Source organism: Scyliorhinus canicula, chromosome 11 (assembly GCF_902713615.1).
Source record: "Scyliorhinus canicula chromosome 11, sScyCan1.1, whole genome shotgun sequence".
NCBI classification, from domain to species: domain Eukaryota; kingdom Metazoa; phylum Chordata; class Chondrichthyes; order Carcharhiniformes; family Scyliorhinidae; genus Scyliorhinus; species Scyliorhinus canicula.
The window spans coordinates 95,254,285-95,275,025 of record NC_052156.1 but is presented as its reverse complement, the minus strand read 5'-3'; the positions used below and the strand labels follow the sequence as shown (position 1 = coordinate 95,275,025).

At 45.6% G+C, this 20,741-nt stretch overlaps 1 protein-coding gene across 1 annotated transcript in view; it reads right to left on the bottom strand.

The window, feature by feature from the left end:
• The window catches only part of LOC119973775 (NCK-interacting protein with SH3 domain-like), a 226,907-nt gene that overhangs the window by 94,415 nt on the left and 111,751 nt on the right, over positions 1-20,741 (bottom strand). The window contains exons 9-11 of the mRNA XM_038812198.1: positions 18,363-18,910; positions 12,531-12,701; positions 3,059-3,145 (exon numbers count right to left, since the gene is read on the bottom strand). Coding sequence (XP_038668126.1) covers positions 3,059-3,145; positions 12,531-12,701; positions 18,363-18,910 — 806 coding nt within the window. The remainder of the gene's footprint in view (positions 1-3,058; positions 3,146-12,530; positions 12,702-18,362; positions 18,911-20,741) is intronic.

Here is a 20,741-nt window from a genome sequence, read left to right as displayed (position 1 = left end):
ACACAGTATTCCAAATGTGGCCTAACCAAAGTCCTATACAACTGTAACATGACCTGCCGACTCTTGTACTCAATACTCCGTCCGATGAAGGCAAGCATGCTGTATGCCTTCTTGACCACTCTATCAACCTGTGTTGCCACCTTCAGGGTACAATGGACCTGAATTCCCAGATCTCTCTGTACATCAATTTTCCCCAGGACCCTTCCATTGACCATATAGTCCGCTCTTGAATTTGATCTTCCAAAATGCATCACCTAGCATTTGCCTGGATTGAACTCCATCTGCCATTTCTCTGCCCAACTCTCCAATCTATCTATATTTTGTTGTATTCTCTGACAGTCCTCCTCGCTATCTGCAACTCCACCAATCTTTGTATCATCTGCAAACTTGCTAATCAGACCACCTATACCTTCCTCCAGGTCATTTATGTATATCACAAACAACAGTGGTCCGAGCACAGATCCCTGTGGAACACCATTAGTCACCCTTCTCCATTTTGAGACATTCCCTTCCACCACTACTCTCTGTCTCCTGTTACCCAGCCAGTTCTTTATCCATCTAACTAGTACACCCTGAACCCCATACGACTTCACTTTTTCCATCAATCTGCCATGGGAAACTTTATCAAACGCCTTACAGAAGTCCATGTATATGACATCTACAGCCCTTCCCTCATCAATTAACTTTGTCACTTCCTCAAAGAATTCTATTAGGTTTGTAAGACATGACCTTCCTTGCACAAAACCATGCTGCCTATCACTGTTAAGTCTATTTTCTTCCAGATGTGAATAGATCCTATTCCTCAGTATCTTCTCCAACAGTTTGCCGACCACTGACGTCAAGCTCACAGGTCTATAATTCCCTGGATTTTCCCTGCTACCCTTCTTAAACAAAGGGACAACATTAGCAATTCTCCAGTCCTCCGGGACCTCACCCGTGCACAAGGATGCTGCAAAGATATCTGTTAAGGCCCCAGCTATTTCGACCCTCGCTTCCCTCAGGAACCTGGGATAGATCCCATCCAGTCCTGGGGACTTGTCCACCTTTATGTCTTTTAGGATACCCAACGTTTCCCCTTTCCGTATGACAACTTGACCTAGAGTATTTAAACATCCATCCCGAGCCTCAACATCCGTCTTGTCCCTCTCCTTTGTGAATACCGATGCAAAGTACTCATTAAGAATCTCACCCATTTCCTCTGAGTCCACGCATAAATTCCCTCTTTTGTCTTTGAGTGGGCCAATCCTTTCTCTAGTTACCCTCTTGCTCCTTACATACAAATAAAAGGCTTTGGGATTTTCCTTAACCCTGTTAGCCAAAGATATTTCATGGCCCTCTTTATTGCGCATTTGAGATTCGTCCTACTTTCCCGATATTCCTCCAAAGCTTCATCAGTTTTGAGTTGCCTCGATCTTATGAATGCTTCCTTTTTCATCTTAGCTAGTCTCCCAATTTCACCCATCATCCATGGTTCCCTAATCTTGCCATTTCTATCTCTCATTTTCACAGGAACATATGTCTGTCCTGCACTCTAATCAACCTTTCCTTAAAAGACTGCCACATTTCAAATGTGGATTTACCCTTAAACAGCTGCTCCCAATCCACATTCCCTAGCTCCTGCCGAATTTTGTTATCCTCTGCCTTTCCCCAATTTAGCATTCTTCCTTTCGGACCACTCTTGTCCTTGTCCATGAGTATTCTAAAACTTATGGAATTGTGATCGCTATTCCCAAAGTAATCACCGACTGAAACATCAACCACCTGGCCGGGATCATTCCCCAATACCAGGTCCAGTATGGCCCCTTCCCGAGTTGGACTATTTACATACTGCTCTAAAAAACTCTCCTGGATGCTCCTTACAAACTCTGCTCCATCTACACCTCCAACACTACACGATTCCCATTCAATTTTGGGGATTAAAATCTCTCATCACAACCACCCTGTTGCTCCGACATTTTTCTATAATCTGTCTGCATATTTGTACCTCTACTTCATGCTCGCTTTTGGGAGGCCTGTAGTAAAGTCCCAACAATGTTACTACACCCTTCCTATTTCTTAGCTCCACCCATATTGCCTTAGTGCTCGAATCCTCCATCGTGCCCTCCTTAATCACAGCTGTGATATCATCTCTGACGAGTAATGCAACTCCTCCCCCCCTTCTACCTCCCTTTCTATCCCTCCTGAAGCATCTATACCCTGGGATATTCAGTTGCCAGTCTTGCCCTTCCCTCAACCAAGTCTCAGTAATACCAATAACATCATATTCCCAGGTACTGATCCAAGCCCTAAGTTCATCCGCCTTACCTGTTACACTTCACGCATTAAAACAAATGCACCTCAGACCACCTGTCCCTTTGCGTTCATCAACTCTTCCCTGTCTACTCTTCCCCTTAGTCACATGGAGTTTATTATCTCGTACCTTACTAGCGTTAGTTGCTGCCCCTTTACTGACCTTTAATTTACTAATCTGGTTCCCATCCCCCTGCCACATTAGTTTAAAACCTCCCCAACAGTGTTAGCAAAAGGACAATGGTGAATAATGCAAAATCACAAAGTATTCAGAAAGATACGGAGCAATTTCAGCAGCAGGAACAAGCCAGAGGCAGACACAAATCAGGAAAATGGAATTAATGAGGACAATAAAATCATTGCAATGGGATTAGTGAGGAGGATAAATCAAGAAAACGGGATTAGTGAGGAGGATGAATCAGGAATTGGGATTACTCTGGAGGCAAAATCAGGGAAAGGGGTCTTTGAGTGGGAGATAACTGGAAAATGGGATTGGGAGACACCTTAATGTTAAACATCATTTTGTCCATGATGCCCCACACAGCAAATTCCTAAACTCTTGCAGCTGGGACCATCGGAACCTTGTCGTCAACATCGCTGGCAATGGCAGTGCAGCATGTGTGATCACACTTGGTTTTGAGTAAAGGTGAGAAAACAGAAATCTTAAGCAAGCCCAAAATATATTACTGGAAAGTTCAATGATAGCCCCCGCTGTGGCAAACCAAATACATTCTTCACACTCTTAACACCCAGTGTTCAGTATTCTTACCATCTGATAGTAAGCAATAAGTGAAAGAATTGGTTCAAACCGGTTCTTCTTTGTCATCCTCTTACAAACTTCTGGATCTGCGTCAGTCTGAGGAAGTAAAAGGAGGAATGAGTTGGTGAAAAGGAGGAATGAGTCGGTTCCGGTACATCGCTCTATTGAATGGAACACTCAGTTGTCTTGTTTCTGAAACGAGCTGGTTTAATTGTCAGTAATAAATATGACAGAGACAGGGCTGAGTAAGGGGGGGTCGGGTGGGGGAAACAGGCTGCTGGAACTGAGAAATAAACTAGCAGCTTGTCTCAGAAGAGATAAAGTACAAATTGACTGTGTTGTGTGTGGTTTACAGAGGAACACCCCCCCCCCCCCCCCCCATCATGTTCTATGATAGCTGCTTCTGTCACTTGATTCACACTCACTCAGCACATGTAACCACTGAGGCTACAATCCCACGCTCCATCAAATCTGGAGAACCATTGGCTTCCTGGTGGGTTTGCCATTTGTGATGCTGGCATCACAAGAAGATATCACCAGTGCCATTATTACTGTGTTTCCTCCCTCTTCTCGAGAAGATCAGGCATTTTAAAAGTGGGGGCTCGTGACCCACGGGTGGGTGTCGGGAGGAAGACATCCATCACGGCATTCCCGATCGCGTGAATTCAGGCGCAATGGCTGCAGCAGCCAGCTTATGAAAATGCCAGCTGCGAGCGGCTTTAAAAACGACGGCCGTGACTGGTTAGAAAAATGCGGGCATGCTGTGCATGCGTGCCCGCTCTTCAATACGCATGCCTGGAGCCCAGAGAGAAACACCGCCTCCTCCTGACGTGGTGCGTTGCCCCAGGAGAAGATTTTTAAAAAAAAATTCAATTCAGTCTTCCTGCATCTGCCATGAATATGCTCACTGTCTGAACCTGCAGAACTCTCTTTGATAGTGAATTTTAGAGATTAAAAAGATTCACAATACTTTAAGTTAGGTAATCAAACTATTCGGAAGGACAGAGTGGATGGTAAGGGAGGTGGTGTTGCTCTGTTATTTAAGGATGACATCCGGGCAATAGTAAGGGATGACATCGGTGCTATGGAGGATAAGGTTGAATCCATTTGGGTGGAAATCAGGAATAGTAAGGCGAAAAAGTCACTGATAGGAGTAGTCTATCGGCCACCAAATAGTAACGAGATGGTGGGGCAGGCAATAAACAAAGAAATAACTGATGCATGTAGAAATGGTACAGCAGTTATCATGGGGGATTTAAATCTACATGTCGATTGGTTTAACCAGGTCGGTCAAGGCAACCGTGAGGAGGAGTTTATAGAATGTATCCGCGATAGTTTCCTAGAACAGTATGTAATGGAACCTACGAGGGAACAAGCGATCCTAGATCTTGTCCTGTGTAATGAGACAGGATTGATTCATGATCTCATAGTTAGGGATCCTCTCGGAAGGAGCGATCACAATATGGTGGAATTTAAAATACAGATGGAGGGTGAGAAAGTAAAATCAAATACTAGTGTTTTGTGTTTAAACAAAGGAGATTACAAGGGGATGAGAGAAGAACTAGCTAAGGTAGACTGGGAGCTAAGACTTTATGGTGGAACAGTTGAGGAACAGTGGAGAACCTTCCAAGCGATTTTTCACAGTGCTCAGCAAAGGTTTATACCAACAAAAAGGAAGGACGGAAGAAAGAGGGAAAATCGACCGTGGATATCTAAGGAAATAAGGGAGAGTATCAAATTGAAGGAAAAAGCATATAAAGTGGCAAAGATTGCTGGGAGATTAGAGGACTGGGAAATCTTTAGGGGGCAACAGAAAGCTACTAAAAAAGCTATAAAGAAGAGTAAGATAGAGTATGAGAGTAAACTTGCTCAGAATATAAAAACAGACAGTAAAAGTTTTTACAAATATATAAGACAAAAAAGAGTGGCTAAGGTAAATATTGGTCCTTTAGAGGATGAGAAGGGAGTTTTAATAATGGGAAATGAGGAAATGGCTGAGGAACTGAACAGGTTTTTTGGGTCGGTCTTCACAGTGGAAGACACAAATAACATGCCAGTGACTGATAGAAATGAGGCTATGACAGGTGAGGACCTTGAGACGATTGTTATCACTAAGGAGGGAGTGATGGGCAAACTAATGGGGCTAAAGGTAGACAAGTCTCCTGGCCCTGATGGAATGCATCCCAGAGTGCTAAAAGAGATGGCTAGGGAAATTGCAGATGCACTAGTGATAATTTACCGAAATTCACTAGACTCTGGGGTGGTCCCGGTGGATTGGAAATTAGCAAACGTGACGTCACTGTTTAAAAAAGGAGGTAGGCAGAAAGCAGAAAATTATAGGCCAGTGAGTTTAACTTCGGTAATAGGGAAGATGCTGGAATCTATCATCAAGGAAGAAATTGCGAGGCATCTGGATAGAAATTGTCCCAATGGGCAGACGCAGCATGGGTTCGTTAAAGGCAGGTCATGCCTAACTAATTTAGTGGAATTTTTTGAGGACATTACTAGTGCAGTAGATAACGGGGAGCCGATGGATGTGGTATATCTGGATTTCCAGAAAGCCTTTGACGAGGTGCCACACAAAAGGTTGCTGCATAAGATAAAGATGCATGGCATTAAGGGTAAAGTAGTAGCATGGATAGAGGATTGGTTAATTAATAGAAAGCAAAGAGTTGGGATAAATGGGTGTTTCTCTGGTTGGCAATCAGTAGCTAGTGGTGTCCCTCAGGGATCCGTGTTGGGCCCACAATTGTTCACAATTTACATTGATGATTTGGAGTTGGGGACCAAGGGCAATGTGTCCAAGTTTGCAGATGACACTAAGATGAGTGGTAAAGCGAAAAGTGCAGAGGATACTGGAAGTCTGCAGAGGGATTTGGATAGGTTAAGTGAATGGGCTCGGGTCTGGCAGATGGAATACAATGTTGACAAATGTGAGGTTATCCATTTTGGTAGGAATAACAGCAAACGGGATTATTATTTAAACGATAAAATATTAAAGCATGCCGCTGTTCAGAGAGACTTGGGTGTGCTAGTGCATGAGTCACAGAAGGTTGGTTTACAAGTGCAACAGGTGATTAAGAAGGCAAATGGAATTTTGTCCTTCAGTGCTAGAGGGATGGAGTTTAAGACTAGGGAGGTTATGTTGCAATTGTATAAGGTGTTAGTGCGGCCACACCTGGAGTATTGTGTTCAGTTTTGGTCTCCTTACTTGAGAAAGGACGTACTGGCGTTGGAGGGTGTGCAGAGGAGATTCACTAGGTTAATCCCAGAGCTGAAGGGGTTGGATTATGAGGAGAGGTTGAGTAGACTGTACTCGTTGGAATTTAGAAGGATGAGGGGGGATCTTATAGAAACATTTAAAATTATGAAGGGAATAGATAGGATAGATGCGGGCAGGTTGTTTCCACTGGCGGGTGACAGCAGAACTAGGGGGCATAGCCTCAAAATAAGGGGAAGTAGATTTAGAACTGAGTTTAGGAGGAACTTCTTCACCCAAAGGGTTGTGAATCTATGGAATTCCTTGCCCAGTGAAGCAGTTGAGGCTCCTTCATTACATGTTTTTAAGGTAAAGATAGATAGTTTTTTGAAGAATAAAGGGATTAAGGGTTATGGTGTTCGGGCCGGAAAGTGGAGCTGAGTCCACAAAAGATCAGCCATGATCTCATTGAATGGCGGAGCAGGCTCGAGGGGCCAGATGGCCTACTCCTGCTCCTAGTTCTTATGTTCTTATGTTCTTATGTAATTCCTCCTCATCTCTCTAAAATCGTCACATTGTAATTTGCAGACAAAATCCCCAGACTGTAAACCACCCATCTGAGGAAAACTTACATTCTGCATCTGCCCTGCAGAGTCCTGAGAGAATAATGCCTGTTTCAATGAGGCCATTTCTCAGTCTTCGCTATTCTAGACTACAGAATATAAGCCCAGGCTCACCTCTCGCATTAAAGGCAAGAGAAAATGCTGGGTTGCAAAGTTCGGCCAGCGTGGGTTCCGAAGGTCGGCCAGCATGGGTTCCGAATGGCTGGTTGGTAAAAATGGGTCCTGGGCAAAAAAAGTTTGAAAAACACTGGAGTAGATAAATGAGTCCCCAGCTGTAGGCAAGCAGCTGGGAGGTTACATAGTAACCAGGTTCGATTCCGGCCTCGGGTGACTAGTGCATGGAGTCTGCACGTTCTCCCTGTGTCTGCGTGGGTTTCCTCCGGGTGCTCTGGTTTCCTCCCACAGTCCGAAAGATGTGCAGGTTAAGGTGGCTTGGCCTTGTTAAATTGCACCTTGGTGCCCAAAGATGAGCAGGTTAGGTTACAGGGATAGGGTGGGAGAGTAGACCTGGGTACATTGCTCCTTCAGAGGGTCGGTGCAGATACGATGGGCCAAATGGCCTCCTTCCAAGATTTTAACTGAAGCATCATTTCTTCATTTTTGGATTCCAACCTCTCTATTACTTTTTGATTAACCTGTGCTCCAGCTTTCTAATGATTTATGTCCACGTGGGCCACAAAGAGTCCAGCATGCGTTTGTAGAGTCAAACAGAAAGTAACTTATTTTCAACAATACTTAGAACATACAGTGCAGAAGGAGGCCATTTGACCCATTAAGTCTGCACCGACCCACTTAAGCCCTCACTTCCACCCTATCCCCGTCACCCAATAACCCCTCCTAACCTGTTTTGGTCACTTAGGGCAATTTATCATGGCCAATCCACCTAACCTGCACATCTTTGGACTGTGGGAGGAAACCCACGCAGATACGGGGAGAACGTGCAGATTCCGCACAGACACCGACCCTGCGGGGAATCGAACCTGGGACCCTGCCGCTGTGAAGCCACAGTGCTATCCATTTGTGCTACCATGCTGCCCCTTACACAGCATCAATTCACTACTCTCTCTCTCGCTAGTACCATTCTAGCCGGCTCTATTTATACAGCTGAAAGGCTACAATTGTCCCAACCTGCCTATCGGGGGAATCTTATATTCCCCAAGATTCCAAGGGTAACCAATTGACCCCAGCCAATAGGATCCGGCAGTTTACAATATGTCTTCCCCGCAAAGTCTGAGGAACCCGCCGAAGACCGTGGTGCAGGAGGGCATCGGGTTCTTTAAACATCAGGCTGGGTGTAATGCACACGAGGTGCCGAATCGGACGGCATATAACGAGAAGGCAAGCGCCACTTCCAAATCTATGGGACCGGAGGGCTCCCACTGAGCTGTCCTGCATGCTCATCTTGGAGTCGATGCCGAGAACCTTGGTCATCTCGCCGTCTCTATTTTCGTGAGGCTGTGTAGCAACCCGAGCAGGTCATGAGCGTGGTGTCAGCGGCTGATATCGAGGATGAGCTTCCTGTGGCTCCTGCAGCTGGAGAAGCGATTTCCGGGGACGGGAAATCTGCAGAAAAGGCAGCCTCCTGGACCTAATGTGGTCTAAAATGTTGAATGCGACCCTGGACTTGCACCTGGTAAAGGATTGACCCGGTTTGTCGAAGGATAATGAGCACCACCGGCGAAATTGCAAACAAACACAAACCCTCTGGGCGCAAACCACCGGACAGGCCGATGTTGAGAAGGGCAATGCCCGTTGTTCCTCATTTCGGCATATATTCACGCCAATTTCCGGAAAATCATGCTGAGATGGGTACAAAATCTCCAGCCCAAAAGCAGTTCTGAGGGAGCTACTCCAGTCACAGCATGCGCAGTAGTCCGAAAACAAAACAAAAAATGTGCCAGTCTAGTGCCCACGGACGTGGAATACTATTTCTTGAGGCCTCGTTTAAACGTCTGCACTGCGTGCTCCGCCAATCAATCGGGTGGTATGGGGCAGTGCGAATATGCCATATCCCGTTCACCTTCTTAAAACCAGCAAATTCGTCACTCATGAAAGGAGTAACTTTGTTTGTGATAGGCTCTTCGGGGAGACAATGCGTAGTAAAAGATAGATGCATCTTCTCTATGGTCGTGCCAAATGTGGTTCCCGCCATCCTTTGACCTTGAGCCATTTTGAGTGGGCATCAATCAGTAAGAGGAACATTAATCCCTGAAAAGGATGGGTGAAATCGGCATGTATCCGTGCCAACTCTGGCCCGGACATCCCCAGTGATGTAGGGGTGTGGCTGATGGGATGCTTCTGGCAAATGGAGCAGTGCTGGTCTATCATCTCAATGGCGGCGTCGAGACCCGGCCACCAAATGTAACTCTGCACCAGCATCTTCATTTTGGTCACGCCGGGTGACCATTGTGGAGATCCTTTAGGATCAGCTCGTGCCTTTTATCTGGGACGAGCGCACGCAACCCCCACAGCAGAATACCGTCTTTGACAATGAATTCTGACAGCTTGGAGGAAAACGCCCTCAACTCGCCTGGGAGCTATCTATGCTGCCCACCATATAAGACCACCTGCCGAACCTTGGATAGGACTGGGTCCTTCTGGCTCCACTCACGGATCCGTGATGCTGTGATCAGTAACAAATTCATAAAATTCATGGTCGCGCCCACCTCACCCGTCTTGTGGGTTGACAAGAGGCCGGTCGACAAAGGCAACCAGCTCAGTGCATCGGTATTCGCAATTTGCGTCCCTGGTTTATGTTCCAAAGAATACCTGAAGGCAGCAAGTTGCAAAGACCAGCGCTGGAAAAGTGCAGAAGCAATGGGCAGAATTGGCAAAAGCTATCAGCTATTCTCCTCCATTCCCAACCTTGTGGGACAGGACGGCCCAGATACCATAGGGGAGGCATCGCACATGATGAGCAAAGACTTTACAGGATCATAGGGGGTTAGTATCCCGGACGATGACGATGAAGGAGTTTAGTAAAGATAAATGTGAGGTGATACATTTTGGTAGTACGAATCAGGGTAGGACCTACTCAGTTAATGGTAGGGAGTTGGGGAAGAGTTATAAAACAATGAGATCTAGGAGTATAGGTTCATAGCTCCTTGAAAGTGGAGTTACAGGTGAACAGGGTGGTGAAGGCGGCATTCGGCATGCTTGGTTTCATTGGTCAGAACATTGAATACAGGATTTCCTAATGCTGTCACCATGCTACTCCCTTTTTTTTTAGAAAATATTTTTTGAAGTATTTGTAATTTTCACAATTTAACATATCGACATTTCCAAAACAATCCTGCAGGTTGATGCACAAAATACCCCCTAAAATAACAAACAATAAACCACGTACCCCACTCTCCCGCCCTGTCCCCAATTACCTGTACCCTAAATTCCCTGTCCTTATTTAACATTACCATGCTTCCTGTTTTCCTCCCCCACCCCCATCCCCCTTTTTCCCTTTCCCCCCTTACTGCTGACGTTCAGTTTTTGTTAAAGAAATCAATGAACGGCTGCCAACTCAGGGCGAATCCCTGTATTGATCCTCTCAGAGCGAACTTGATTTTCTCCAGACTGCGTAGCCTGGATAAGAACTCCGTAACGAATTCCCCAGGAGTCCTCTCTGTGGTGTTAAATCGGTAACGTTGGAGTATCACAAATGGGTTGGGTTGAAATGTCGTCCCACCAAAGTCACAAGCTCATTAAACGTTTTTGTCTCAGGTGTGGCTGGGAATGCAAGACTTCTTCTCACCCCAAATGTATGTGCGCCACAGCCGATTAGCAAAATGGCCACTTGCCGGTAATTTTCAGTGATGTTATTCGCCCGGAAGTCACGCATCCTCTGTGTGAACTGGCTCCAATCCTCTAGCGCAGCATTAAATACATCTAAATGTCTGAAGTGAGGCATGGTGCAACAGAAAAAATAACTTCCAACCTGTACACAACAGAAGCTCAGGGAGGTGGCTTCAGAAGTGTGGACAACTATCCAATTTTATCCCTCGTCGCCAGTTTTGAGAGGGCCATGAAGAGTCCAGCACCAGTTTGTTCAGTCAAACAGAAAGTAACTTTTATTTATAACAATATTTATGCAGCACCAGCAATTCACCACTGGTTCTCTCTCTCTCTCTCTCTAGGTGGCACTACACTGGCCGGCTCTATTTATACAGCTTAAAGGCTAACGATTGCCCTGCCCCTTATCAGGGAAGCTCGTATTCCCCAAGATTCTAAGGGCAGCCAATTGTCCCCAGCCAATTGGATTGGGGCAGGTTACAACAAAAAGTCTAATAATGACTACTGTCAATGTCGATTGTTATAAAAACCCATCTGGTTCACTAATGTCCTTTAGGGAAGAGAATCTGCCATCTTTACCTGGTCTGGCCTACATGTGACTCCAGATCCACAGCAATGTGGTTGACTCTTAACTGCCCTCTGAAATGGTAGAGCAAGACACTCAGATCAAGGGCAATTAGGTGAGCAATCAATGCCCACATCCCAACACCACATTCCATGAATGAATTAAAGAAAACATGAGAGCTTCCGAATTGGTCCCTTGAAGTTAGTATGTGCAGAGGACTGCACAAAATAATTGAAACGACCCCCTCACAAATTGCCCACACACTACAAATAAAGTTGGAGGGCAGCTTGCTCCCAGTATAGACATACCTTCTACACTACACAAGGTGATAGGTTACAAGGATGACCTGCGACATTATACCAGCATGAGAGCTCTTGACTCTGCTCCATCATTCAACAAGATCATGGCTGATCTGATTGAGGCCTGAACTCTATTTTCCTGTCCGTCCCCCAGAGCCCTCAACCCCCTTGTCTATTAAAAATCTGTCTGTTTCAGCCTTGAAGATATATACAAAGACCCAGCTTCCACTGTTCCCCAGGTTATGGAAGTCCGAACATTAACAACCCTTGAAGGAAGAAGTTTTTCATATCCATCTTAAATGGTTGACCCCCTCATGCTGAAACTCAACCAGAAGGGGATCATTGCCAGTGGTCGGGTGTAGTGGGCCGGGGTACTTCTGGGCTGAATTCTTCATCTTGTGAACCAAGGTTGTTTCCTCAGATATCTATGGCACATCTATTCCCGTACCAGCCTCCCCGAACAGGGGCCGGAATGTGGTGACTAGGGGCTTTTCACAGTAACGTCATTTGAAGCCGACTTGTTACAATAAGCGATTTTCATTTTCATTTTTTTCACAACTGGAAGGGTTTAACAGTGAACCCATTGGAAAAGGTTTGTAACATGCAGCATTATGGGCAGCACTGTAGCATTGTGGATAGCACAATCGCTTCACAGTTCCAGGGTCCCAAGTTTGATTCCGGCTTGGGTCACTGTCTGTGTGGAGATGCACATCCTCCCAGTGTGTGCGTGGGTTTCCTCCGGGTGCTTCGGTTTCCTCCCACAGTCCAAAGATGCGCAGGTTAGGTGGATTGGCCATGATAAATTGCCCTTAGTGTCCAAAATTGCCCTTAGTGTTGGGTTGGGTTACTGGGTTATGGGGATAGGGTGGAGGTGTTGACCTTGGGTAGGGTGCTCTTTCCAGGAGCCGGTGCAGACTCGATGGGCCAAATGGCCTCCTTCTGCACTGTAAATTCTATGAAAAACATTTTCACAGTAACTGTAAATACTATGCATTTCTTCTTTGCTACTCACCAGAATACCAAGCAGCTCCTCCAAGTAGCAGGAAATAATGCTCTCGTCTTCATGTAATGCCCAGCTCCTCTGCTGAGAGTCATTTTTATGTCTTGCTAGATCAGCAAAGATGACTTCCAGCCTCTGCTCATCCTGACACACCTGTCCCCTGGGCAAGGCTGAACCGAGGTCCTGTGAAAAAGAAATATTGCTGTTTATGATGACCATTTACATTCAGGTTCATCAATGGGGGTTTCACTGGAGAGGTGACTGCTCAGAGGGGTGCCCAGGTTAATGAGCGCTCATTGTGAGGTGTGCCCTTGTCGATGAGGTGTGCCTGATATATGTTTGCGAGCTATCTGCGCCCACACCCTGTGTTTTGGGCTTTCCTCCAGTTCTGGCATTCCTCCAGTGCCTGTCCAAAAGGATAGATGAATATTCGCAGATATTTACTACGGGTGGACATTAGGTGAGCACAGCTGTGATACTTAAATACTTGCTAACATCCTCTCTTAGTGAAAGTGTTTGAGATAACGCAGCCCTTAGAGGGCAAAGCTACAGATTTTCATTTACACCACAGCAGAGTATAGGGTGCAGTTAGGAAGAGCAAACTGGTCCACAGAATCAACCTCATCTATGTGTTAACTGGCATCCTGTCAAGCAGATGAGAGAATTAAATGCATGTAGAAGATCAGCCACAATCTTATTGAATGATGGAGTGGGTGTGAAGAGCCAATTGTTCTATTATGTTCAAAGCGTGCTGTGAAAAGAAGGACTGTCCATTAATGAGGCACTGGCACCATTGCTTGGGAAAGAGGGAGCTGTTCAGCTGGGATGGGCTCCACCTAAACCAGGCTGGGATGTGTCCATTGTGAATCATATAACTAGGGCTGGTGCCAGGTTGTGGGATGGGGAGGGCAGGGAATGGAAAAGAGGGGTGGGTCTGTGAAAGAGAATCCAAAGAGCAAAGTCGAGACAATAGAACAATGCAGCAATCTGGGTGAAGACAAACAGAGTGAGACAGACAGTTTAACAGTGATAGTGCATCAGCCAGTAAAGTCCAGTCGGAAAAATTAAAATTAAAATTTCTTCATCTGAATGCGTGATGCAATTGCAGTAAGATAGTGGCAGATCTTGTCACCACTACAGAGACATGGTTAAAAGGTGACTAAGGTTAGGAAATACATATTCTAGGATATGCAACATTCCAAATAGGCAAGACAGAATGGCAAAGGAGGAGGAAGCCTTGATAGCAAAGGATTGGATTGGATTTGTTTATTGTCACGTGTACCGAGGTACAGTGAAAAGTATTTTTCTGCAAGCAGCTCAACAGATCATTCAGTACATGGGAAGAAAAGGGAATTGAACAGAATTCAAGAAAATACATGCCATAAGGATGCCATAAGGGCAGTAGTGAGAAATGATCTTGACTCAGAAGATCAGGAAGTAGAATTAGTATAGATGGAGATTCAGAGCAACAAGAGTCAGAAATCATTGTTGAAAGTGTTTGGCCTCCGAACAGTAGCTACACCACGCAGAGCATGAAGCAAGAACTTACTGAAGCTGGTAATGAAGGCAATGTAATCATTGTGAGTGTGAAACTTCATATAGACTAGATCAATCAAATTAACAAAGGTGGTCTGGGAGATGAGTTTTTAAGATTGTTTTTCTGACAGTGTCCTGGAACAAAACATTGTGGAACCAACCAACAATAGAGTAAGAAGCAGGGTTAATTAATACTCTCACAGTAAAAGATTTTAATGGAAAAAAGTGATCATAATACAATTGAATTTTATATAAGTTTGAAAGCAACATACTCCAGTCCCCAACAAGAAGCTCAATCTTAGACAAAGCCAATTATGTAGATATGAGGAGAGGACTGACTAAGATTAGTTTGGTAAATAAAGGAACAGAAAAAGGCAGTTTAAAAAAAAAGGAAACATTTAAAGAAGCATTTTAAAATCAACAAAAATACATTCCATTTAAAAGACAAATCATGGCAGATTTGCCCATGACTCACTAAAATTTAACAATGATATTAGATGAAAAGAGGAGGCCTATATAATGTGGCAAAAAACAGCTGTAAGCCCGAGGATTGGGAGTGTTCTAGAAACCAACAAAGGTTGGTCATAAATAGAATGAGATTAAGTCAACAAGAAATCTAAAGAACTTTCACAAGTATCTGAAAAGTAGAGTAGCTAACATTGGTCCCCTAGAGTAAGAGACAGGAGAAATATGATGGGGAATGATGAAATGGCAGACACTGAACAAATATTTTGTATTGGTCTGAACATCAGTAGACACAAATGACCAGAAATAGAGTGTAGCCAAGGAACTTAAGGTAATTAACATCAGCACAAACAGTACTAGAGTATCCACAGGATCTGATGGCCTACATCTCAGCTTTCTGAAAGAGAAAACTGCAGAGATAGTGGATACACAGGCTTTCAATTTCCAAAATGCCCCAGATTCTGTAATGGTCCCAGTGGGCTGGAGATAACAAATATATCCCTACTATTGAAAATACTATTATTAAGGAAGTCTTAACAATGCACGAAGAAAATCACACCTGGTTTTGAAAAAGAGAAATCTGTGTGGTGTAACTACTGTTCGGAGGCCAAACACTTTCAACAATGATTTCTGACTCTTGTTGCTCTGAATCTCAACCTATACTAATTCTACTTCCTGATCTTCTGAGTCAAGATCCTTTCTCACTACTTGTATTTGACAAATTTAAGAGCTTTTTTTGAGGATGTAACAGTACACTGGGATTTCCCAAAGATATTTGATATTGTGCCATACAAAAGGCCATGGAGTTTGGGACTCATGGACAGGAAGCAAAGAGCAGGGATAGCTGGGGCATTTTCAAGTTGAAAAGCTGTGACTAGTGGAGTGTTGCAGGGATCAATGCTGGGGTTTCGGCTAATTACCACCAAGATTACAGATTTAGACAAAGAAACCGAGAATAATGTATCTAAATTTGCCGGCAATACAAAGTTCAATAGAAATAAAAGCTGTGGGGAGGATAGTTGGTTGAAGTTTCAGTAGGCGATTACTTTGGGAATAGTGATCACAATTGATGTACAGAGATCTGGGTGTTCAGGTCCACTGTACCCTGAAGATGGCTGTGCAGGTCGATAGAGTGGTCAAGAAGGCATACGGCATGTTTTCCTTCATCGGAAGGGGTATTGAGTACAAGAGTTGACGGGTCATGTTACAGTTGTATAAGACTTTGGTTCGGCCACATTTGGAATACTGCATACAGTTCTGGTTGCCACATTACCAAAAGGATGTGGATGCTTTGGAGAGGGTGCAGAGGAGGTTCACCAGGATGTTGCCTGGTATGGAAGGTGATAGCTATGAAGAGAGATTGAGTAGATTAGGATTATTTTCATTAGAAAGAGGTTGAGGGGGACCTCATTGAGGTCTACAAAATCATGAGAGGTATAGACAGGGTGGATAGCAAGAAGCTTTTTCCCCAGAATGGGGGACTCAATTACTAGGTGTCACGAGTTCAAGGTGAGAGTGGAAAAGTTTCAGGAAGATATACGTGGAAAGTTCTTTACGCAGAGGGTGGTGGGTGCCTGGAACGCATTGCCGGCGAAGGTGGTAGAGGCGGCACGATAGCGTCATTTAAGATGCATCTAGACAGATACATGAATGGACAGGGAGCAGAGGGATACAGATCCTTAGAAAATAGGTGACAGTTTTAGATAGAGGATCTGGATCGGCGCAGGCTTGGAGGGCCGAAGGGCCTGTTCCTGTGCTGTAATTTTGTTCTTCTTTGTTCTTTTCTTTGTGCTTTGATAATAATAATCTTTATTAGTGTCACAAGTAGGCTTACATTAACACTGCAATGAAATTACTGTGAAAATCCCCTCATCAGCACATTCCAGAATAAAGAAATCTGGAAAACAGAGCAGTTTTGGTCTCCATATTTAAGGAACAAAATACTTTCATTGGAGGTGGTTAGAGCGAAGGTTGACCCGATTGGTCCCTGGGATGAGGGGGTTGTCCAATGACGAGAGGCTGAGCAAATTGGGTCAATATTTTCTGGAGTTTATAAGATTGAGAGGTGATCTCATTGAAACATGCAAGATTTAAGGGGTTTGACAGGGTGGATACTGAGATTGTTCCCCTGGTTGGAGAATCTAAAACGGTGCAGAGCCTCAGGATAAAGGGTTAATCACTTTGGCGGAGGGCAGCACGCGGGCACAGTGGTTAGCACTGCTGCCTCACGGCGCTGAGGTCCCAGGTTCGATCCGGGCCCTGGGTCACTGCCCTTGTGGAATTTGCACATTCTCCCAGTGTCTGCATGGGTTTCGCCCCCACAACCCAAAGATGTGCAGGTTAGGTGGAAACCTGCAGTCAAACCTGCCTCAGAATCTAGCATGTGTGAAATTCTCTATCCCAGAGAGTTATTGCTGAATATTTAAGGCTAGAATAGACAAAATTTGTCTCTGAGGGAATCAAGCGAAAATGGTAATTGAGGTCAAAGGTCAGCCTTGATCATACGTAATAGTGGAATCGGTTCGATGGGTCACATGATTATGTTCCTATGTCCGAGTCAAGGTCATGTGTGGAATTTCATGTCTGTCCTGCAATATCAGTGGGATGTGAAGCTACAGGGACAAGTTGGCAGCTAATGCTATAAACAAAAGCCAATCCAGCTGCATATGTGTGAAGCGTAGCTTCCAACTGCCCCAGGATAATGAACAGGGTAACTGGAGATTAAAGAGGAAATGATCCTGGAGAAAAGCACCTGCAGGTGCACAGGCCTACCCTGCCCAGGAAGATACCAGTCATGTTACTGATTTTAAGTTCATGAGAAATGTGTGAAGAGTTGGAAAAACAGGCCAGGGTTGCTGTTCTTTGTCACTAAGTGGCTGCCTGGTGAGGTCAGCAAAAACCAACCCTCTAAGTAGCAGTGCCCACTACACAACTGAAGGAGGAAGATGAAGTTAGCCTGAGTACTTCCTCAGGAACTGTGAAACCTTCAGAACATCAGAGGAATTTATTTTATTCAATGAAATCAGTAAGAAATGCAAAACCCAGGTAATATTCTCAGTGAATATATTGCCCAAGTATTACTATAATTTCTAACCAGAAAAGTGAAAAGGGCATATTTCAAAAAAAGACAGATTTTTAAACACCAAGGGCGGGATTCTTTGAGCCAGCGCTGGGTTCGGAGAATCGCCGGGGGGTTGGTGCGGGGGGCGTGCGAATCCCGCCACGCCGCTCCGATTCTCCGATGGCCGGAGAATTGGCACCAATTGCGGCAGCACGGTCGTCGTGGTGCCGGTCAGGGGCCGTTGAAAGCGGCCCCCGCGGCGATTCTCCTCGCTCGACGAGCTGAGTGCCTACTGAGTTCTGCTGGCGTTGCTTGCGTATGGTCCTACATGGCAGGATCTCGGCGTTCTGGCTGTGGGGGGAGCCGACTCTGGGGGGGCCTCCGTGGTGGCTGGGCCTGCAATCATGGGCAACCGATCGGCGGGTGTGCTAATTCCGGGGTGGGCCTATGTTCCTCTGCGCTGGGCTCAGCTCCGCCATATTGCCCAGGATCCTGCGCGGAGACAGCCGTGGCGCGCATGCGCGGACCCGCCCCGGCCTTGTAGGGCCGGCTTGCGGCACCGGAGAAGCGCACAGCACTCCGGCACCGTTCTAACCCCCGAGGAAGGGGTGAGTGACTGGGCCTGGAGGCCCGTTGATGCCGGTGTCGCTCGCGCTGGTTTTGACGCCGGCGCCAACACTTGCCTGGGTTTTCGGAGAATCCCGGCCTATGTATTTGGATTTGGCTCTTTCACTCAGGTAGCAACAGAAAACTATCGCAGCAGACAGGGCCCAGTGACTTACCTTACTCTCCACCAACGACAAGAGAATCTGCTCCATGACATCCACGACAGCCGGGACTGAACTCTGAATGTGACCGACCATCACACCAATCGCCACCCTTGACAGCTCATAGCTGAGATTAGTATTTTTACGAACCAGTTCAATTAGCTCTGCTCCAATGGTCTTGGGCACTGAAGCAATGAGCTTGCCCTGCTGCGTTTCAACCGGAGGTGACACTGATGATGCAGTCTCTTTGTTCTGGCTTTGACGGAGCACTCTTCCGGGGTCCACATCGATATCAGTGGGTGCTTGCAGTTGGCAGCTGGGACTGAGGGCCTGAGCTGAAGGTGTTGAGCTTGCGTCAGCCTGGAGAGGTATACTGGTTGGATATCTGGGGGCAGTAAAAGTGCTTCGGATTGGGAGGGGTGGAGGGGTCTCTGAAGGACTGGAAATGGCTGTGGATGGTTGTGGCTCAGGTGAATTGGAGGAGCCAGTATACAAAGTGTCGAGAGAGGCTGTACTCACAGATGAAACAGTTGACACAGTCGGTGGAGTGACTTCTACAGTCTCTGAAAACAATTGCAAGAAATGAATGAGACAACTTGGAGAAGACTAGCCGATCATTACAATCATTACACTGGTTTTCACTAAAGACGATAATATGCAAATATCATAGTTAAAAAGGAGCACCAAAGAAACTCAATAGGATAAAAATAAAGAGACATATAAAACAATTCACCACATGCAAAGTAGAGACGTCACCTGACCCAGATGGAACGCATCCGAGGTGACGACGTGAAATCCGGTTGGAAGTACAGATGTTTTTAACTTTCCAATCCTTCTTAGGCACGGGAGGGTGCCACATAATCACTGAATTGTTATGGTGCAGAAGGAGGCCATTCGGTCCATCATGTCTGCACTGGTTCTCCAAACGAGCATCATGTCTTAGAGTCATTCCCCTGCCTTTTCCCCGAACCCGTTAACATTGTTTCTATTCAAATAATCACCCTATTGAATGTCTTGATTGAACCTACCTCCACCACACTACCAGGCAGCACTTTCTAAACTCCAACCATGTGCCCTCTCGGTGTTGATCCTTTTACGAGCAGGAACAGTTTATACCTACTCTGACCAGCCTCATGATTTTGAACATCTCTATCAAATCTCCTCTTAGCCTTCTTCTCTCAGAGGAGATCAGTCCCAAGCTGTCCAATCCTTCCTTGTAACTGAAGTTTCTCATCCCTGGTACCATTCTTGTGAACTTTTTATGTACTCACTCCAATGTGTTCACATCTTTCCTGAAGTGTGGCGGCTGGAACTCTACGTAATATTCCAGCCTAACTAGTGCCTTGTACAAGTGCAGCATAACCTCCTTGCTCTTGTTCTCTATGCCGCTATTAATAAAGCCCAAAAAACTATTTGCTTTGTTAACTGCTCTCTCCACCTGCCCTGCCACCTTCAATCATCTCTGCCCATTTATACCCAGTTCACATGAACACATTTTAAAAGAGGTTGAGGAATGGAAGTGTCATAATATACATCCAGGTATATGATGGAGTGCAGACAGGCAGTGATTGACACACAGGATGACCAGTGAGCACACGGAACACAGCAGCCAATCACCAGACAGGACACGGCCACTATAAAGCCAGAGGGCACTAGTTTTCCCGCTCTCTCGGGATCCAGCCTCTGAGACAGTCAGAGCTCGTGAGCAGTGGCCAGTGCAAACACCATGTGGTAGTCAGTTAGTCTGGTTAGGTTAGCCTCAAGTCTTCAGTCAAATCAGCATAGTGTCAACCCACAGTTAAGCATGTAATACAGTTAGATGTTAAATAAAATTGTGTTGCATCTCATCAATTGTTGGAAGTCTGTCTCTCGCTACACTACATCAAACGCAGTCCACATAGACCCAGCCTACCCAACACATCATGGTACCAGGTCTGGATGCTGAGATTTGACGGACTCATCTTGAGGTAATCAGCGTTGACCAGCAATCAGCCATCCGGTAACATGGACAGCGTCCGCCCTCCCCCGCAGCTCCGCATCGCCGGCAACCTCGGTGCCAACTGGAAGATTTTCAAACAGAAGTTCCAACTCTATCTTGAAGCCACCGACCTCGAGGTCGCATCAGATGCCAGGAAGATCGCACTCTTCCTTTCTACAGCCGGGGACCACGCCATCCACATCTACAACTCCCTTACATTCACTGAAGGCGAAGACAAGACAAAATTTAAAACAGTCCTGCTGAAGTTCGACAGCCACTGCGACATTGAGGTGAATGAGTGAACGGTACGTTTTCCAGCAGAGGCTTCAGGGTAAGGATGAACCTTTTCACTCATTTTTAATCCATCTCCACATCCTCACACAGTCATGTAACTATGACTCGACAACTGATTCCAT